General features: G+C 34.9%; 1 protein-coding gene across 1 annotated transcript; it reads right to left on the bottom strand.

The window, feature by feature from the left end:
* Nucleotides 1–243: 243 nt before the first annotated feature.
* On the bottom strand, nt 244–4113 carry LOC21398910 (adenylylsulfatase HINT3). The gene is made up of 7 exons (XM_010102498.2): nt 3706–4113; nt 3326–3381; nt 3096–3153; nt 2787–2853; nt 1014–1069; nt 712–765; nt 244–628 (listed from the first exon to the last, which is right to left on the bottom strand). The coding sequence occupies exons 1-7, from the start codon at nt 3892–3894 to the stop codon at nt 488–490; spliced, it is 621 nt and encodes a 206-aa protein (XP_010100800.1). The 5' UTR covers nt 3895–4113; the 3' UTR covers nt 244–487.

The raw sequence follows: 4113 nt of genomic DNA on the forward strand, positions 1-4113 counted from the left end.
TATTGATAAAGTGGAAGAATTTCTATAACTTAGGCTATGTTTGGTAGGAGGGAAAGACGATAGTAAGAAAATAAAGACATAACTTAGATGAGGAAAATAGAGATGGAGGAGATGACCTTTCTGACTCAAGGCAAAATTCACGTAATGTGTGTATTAATTTTACCGTGTTTTTCAGCTCACAAGAAAGAAAAATGTAAAGTATCAACATAATCATCGTAAACACGAATTATTATATCATCCGTTATCAGTGGCTAATGTGAGGATCTCATACAAAGGTGTGACTGTATCAAATAAGTAGTGCTAATCTTTGTTGTTGGTGGTAAACAAAACTGTGAGAAAAGAAGGAAATAAGAGATATATAGAAGCAGGGAATTTGTGTTGGTTTTGAGTCTTTTGACTCTCAGGCATTTGAAAGAATAAAATAAATATTCACAAAGCACAAAAGTTCTAAACTAGAAGATTACAACAACATGAGATGAACGACGCACTAATTTCTGACAAGACTAGAAGCTTCTTCACCTTCGCTTTCTTTAGCGTTGGACGACAACGACAATGACAGCTGCTCTCGAACACGATTTGCAAGTCTAGATGCTTCTCCGTCTAATTGCAGGGGATGCCTCCGCAAACTCTGTAAAACCTCACTGTTACACATCTCTCTCTGGAGATTATTCAATTTTTCAAGTAATAAACAGAGAACCATGTAATACGTACCTCAGATGCCCATAGGCAATCACGGGCCTTGCGAGGAATTATATGAATATGGGTCTGAAATTTCAATGTCAAAAAAGAAAATTAGGATCAGGTTACGTTTCACTTGATCTAGTTAAGCAAACTAGACAACTGATACACTTCTTTTTCCAAAATGATATTTACAAGCTGTTGCAGTGGTTCATTTTTGAAAATAACGTCCGTGAAACTGTTCTTTCCTACAATGATATAATCACCACTCAACACTCAATCGCATGCTATCATATAAACAACAGGAAAAGTAAAAGGGGATTGCCATAACTCACATGAAATATAACTTGGCCAGCAGATGAACCATTGTTAACCAACAAGTTGAACGAATCTGCATGGTGAAGATAAAAAAGAAGCAGAATGGTATGAGTCTGGCTTCAAAAAAAGAAACTTAGAAAAGGAAATGCGAGTGGAAAACTGGAATAAATCAACGTTAAGAATTCCAAAAGGGAGTGCAAGCAGAAGTTTGAAGTAAATGGCTATTATAACAATCTATTGTTCAAAGCAAAAGATAGAATGGCCCATGGAAAACGCATCTATAATTATGTTTCTTGAACGGCATTCAAAGTTGAGCTAAAGGATCAATATTTCAGTTTAGACCAAAGGTGCATCGATACTATCCATACTCAACCCTGCCTAACCTAATTACTTTTTTCCTAACTATCTTGTTCGGACTTGGGAGACAGGTGCGTTTGGAACTCGTTCCAAAATGATTTTGTTATTTATATGAAAATGGAAATGAAAACGTTTTTAATCTAAGACAGAAATCATTTTTAAAAATGCATTTGGTAGTTTTATCAAGAGATTGTTTTCAGTATTAAAGAAACCTATTAATGTCTCTCTCTCTCCTCGAGGGAGGAGAAAACGAAAACAAAAAATGAATGTCATGTTTGAAATTGATCCCGTTTTTGTTTTTCACGTTTTCCAAGAAATAAAAAATGAAACGGTTTTCAAAATGGTGTTTGACACAATAAAGATAAAAAACGGAAATGAAAACGATTTTTTGATTTATTGTAAAATGAGAGAAATGAAAAACGACTTTTAGTCGTTTTTCATTTTTTGTTTTCGTTTTCTCCTCTCTCGAGCAGAGAAAGAGAAAGAGAGACATTAATGGGTTTTTTTATACTGAAAACAATCTCTTGATAAAACTACCAAACGCATTTTTAAAAATGATTTCTGTCTGAGATTGAAAAAGTTTTCATTTTCATTTTCATACAAAAAACAAAATTATTTTGAAACGAATTCCAAACGCGCCCGAATTCTCTCCCATTTTACACTAAACCAAAAAATCGTTTTCATTTCCGTTTTTTGTCTTTAATTGTGCCAAATGTTGTTTTGGAATCGTTTTCATTTTTTCCTTCTCAAAAAATGTGAAAAACAAAAACAATAACAATTTCAAACACGGAAAAAAAGTCCCATAAGGCTCTATGTAACGTCGCAAAACCTAGAAGGTCAAATGTAGATGTAGTGTCTCTTGAACCTTTCCAAGTTAGGAAAGGTTACTCACTTTTTTTTGGGGGGGGGAGTAGGAAAGGTTACTCACTCATAACTTGTTTAAAAACAAAATGATAAATGCTACAATAATAAAATGTGTTTCAATTAGAAACTTCCATGAAAGAGATCTGTGGAGCTATACCAGTTAAAAACAATAGATATCTAACATATTAACTGAGCTCCAACACTATAACTTCAATTGTTCACAAATCATTCCCCGCATGTTTTCCATTTCAATTGAAAAAGGCAAAACTTATTTAGTAAACCATTTTTCATTTTTCAAACCCGCATATGTTCTCATGGGATTTCATTTGGAGCTCAGTCAACCTCTTGGAAAATGTAATTGAATTGCATTTTATTATTATAAGATTATCCATTTTTAAACCTTCTAGGTTTGGGGGCGTTAGAACTCATAGAAATTGAACAATTTATGGTCTCTAACCGTAAATAAATTGTTCAATTAATGCAAAACTTCATGGCAAGGCGATCAAGGGGAAAACCAACAAACAGAAAGAAAATACACTGATGCAACGAGCAAAGCTTTGAAGCCGCACCAGAATCAGTGGCTTTCACAATTGCAGTGCTTATAAAAGGCACTTTTGAACACATTGCAGCAATCACCTGCAAAACAAATTGATTATTGTTTACTTTACTCTATATTATTCCTCAAATATGCCGATGGAACCTCAAACCAACACACAACTTTCCCTCGGTACATAACGCGCTAACTTCTAATAAACAATGCCCAAGAATAGGTATTGAAATAGCATTAGAATTCCAGAGAAACGTCTATTACACAAGCGCAAATCTAAGCAGTTTATTGCTTGAAAATCAATTTTGTCTAGTTTAAGTCAATTACTTACAGATGGAGGGGTTGTTTCCAGTGACGAATAATGAGATTTTGGTATTATAAGAGAATGCCTGCGGGACCAGGAAAAGAAAACCATAAATTTAATTAATTTACAATTTTAGTATTAGATCAAAATAATAATAATAATAATAATTTAACATTTCTGCGCATATTTGTGCGTGTTTTCTCATAACTCTGGATGAAGAACTTAATAACTGTAGCTTAAGATGATACCTTACTTACCCACGACTCAGCGGATTCGTATCCAATATACACAAGCAAGTGTCATCTTCGTAAAGCTGTAGCAATCAAATTCAAGCAAATGATAGACCATTAAAGGACCAAAATAACCAGAAAGATTGCTGATTTTGCTTCTTTGTCATATAAATCAATAAAGGCATTTATTTCCTATCAAGTAAGATGGCATTTGGATGTTTCATAGTCGGCTTTACTAAATAAATTAACAAAGTAATCGAACTTTAATTAACCCGAACAAAATGAAAAATTATGGCTTCAATTGACTCAATCGAGAGTCTTTTAAGACTAGGAATTCCCTTTCCTATTTATCATCGACCAAACACGCATAACAAGTTTTTTGAAAAAAACAAAAAAAAATTGAAAACCTTGAAAGCGGGTGATTCACCGCGAATAATCTTGCAGAAGACGCATTCTCTCAGCGGATTCTTCTCCCGATCTTCACCAGAATCTGAGGCGCAACCCGAATCGGAAACGTGCACGATTCGGGTCGCGGTGAAGCCCGGCCCGACTGGGCAGATGTGGGAGCGGATAACGGCGAGCCGGCGAGCTTCCATATTCAAGCCGAAGAAGCGTTTTCAATGAAAACCGTGAGCGCGCAAGTGCATGTAGCCATGTTTTTGTGAGAGAGAGAGAGGTCGATTTCAGTGCGGTTACAGGAACATAGAAGAAGACGATAGAAGAAAACAAATGGCGGAACAATGGTCTTCTCTGGTGTTGTGGCGTTGATGTTTGCTTTTGTTTTACAAATAGATTTTTTAAGAAAATTGATAAAA

Source organism: Morus notabilis, unplaced genomic scaffold (genome assembly GCF_000414095.1).
Source record: "Morus notabilis unplaced genomic scaffold, ASM41409v2 Scaffold52, whole genome shotgun sequence".
NCBI classification, from domain to species: Eukaryota; Viridiplantae; Streptophyta; class Magnoliopsida; order Rosales; family Moraceae; genus Morus; species Morus notabilis.

Coding starts and splice junctions, on each gene's coding strand:
- LOC21398910 (XM_010102498.2), bottom strand. CDS start 3,894: ATGGAAGCTCGCCGGCTCGCCGTTATCCGCTCCCACATCTGCCCAGTC. Junction 3,154..3,325: donor ACGAATCCGCTGAGTCGTGG/GTAAGTAAGGTA, acceptor CTGGTCCCGCAG/GCATTCTCTTATAATACCAA. Junction 766..1,013: donor CTGGCCAAGTTATATTTCAT/GTGAGTTATGGC, acceptor TTGAAATTTCAG/ACCCATATTCATATAATTCC.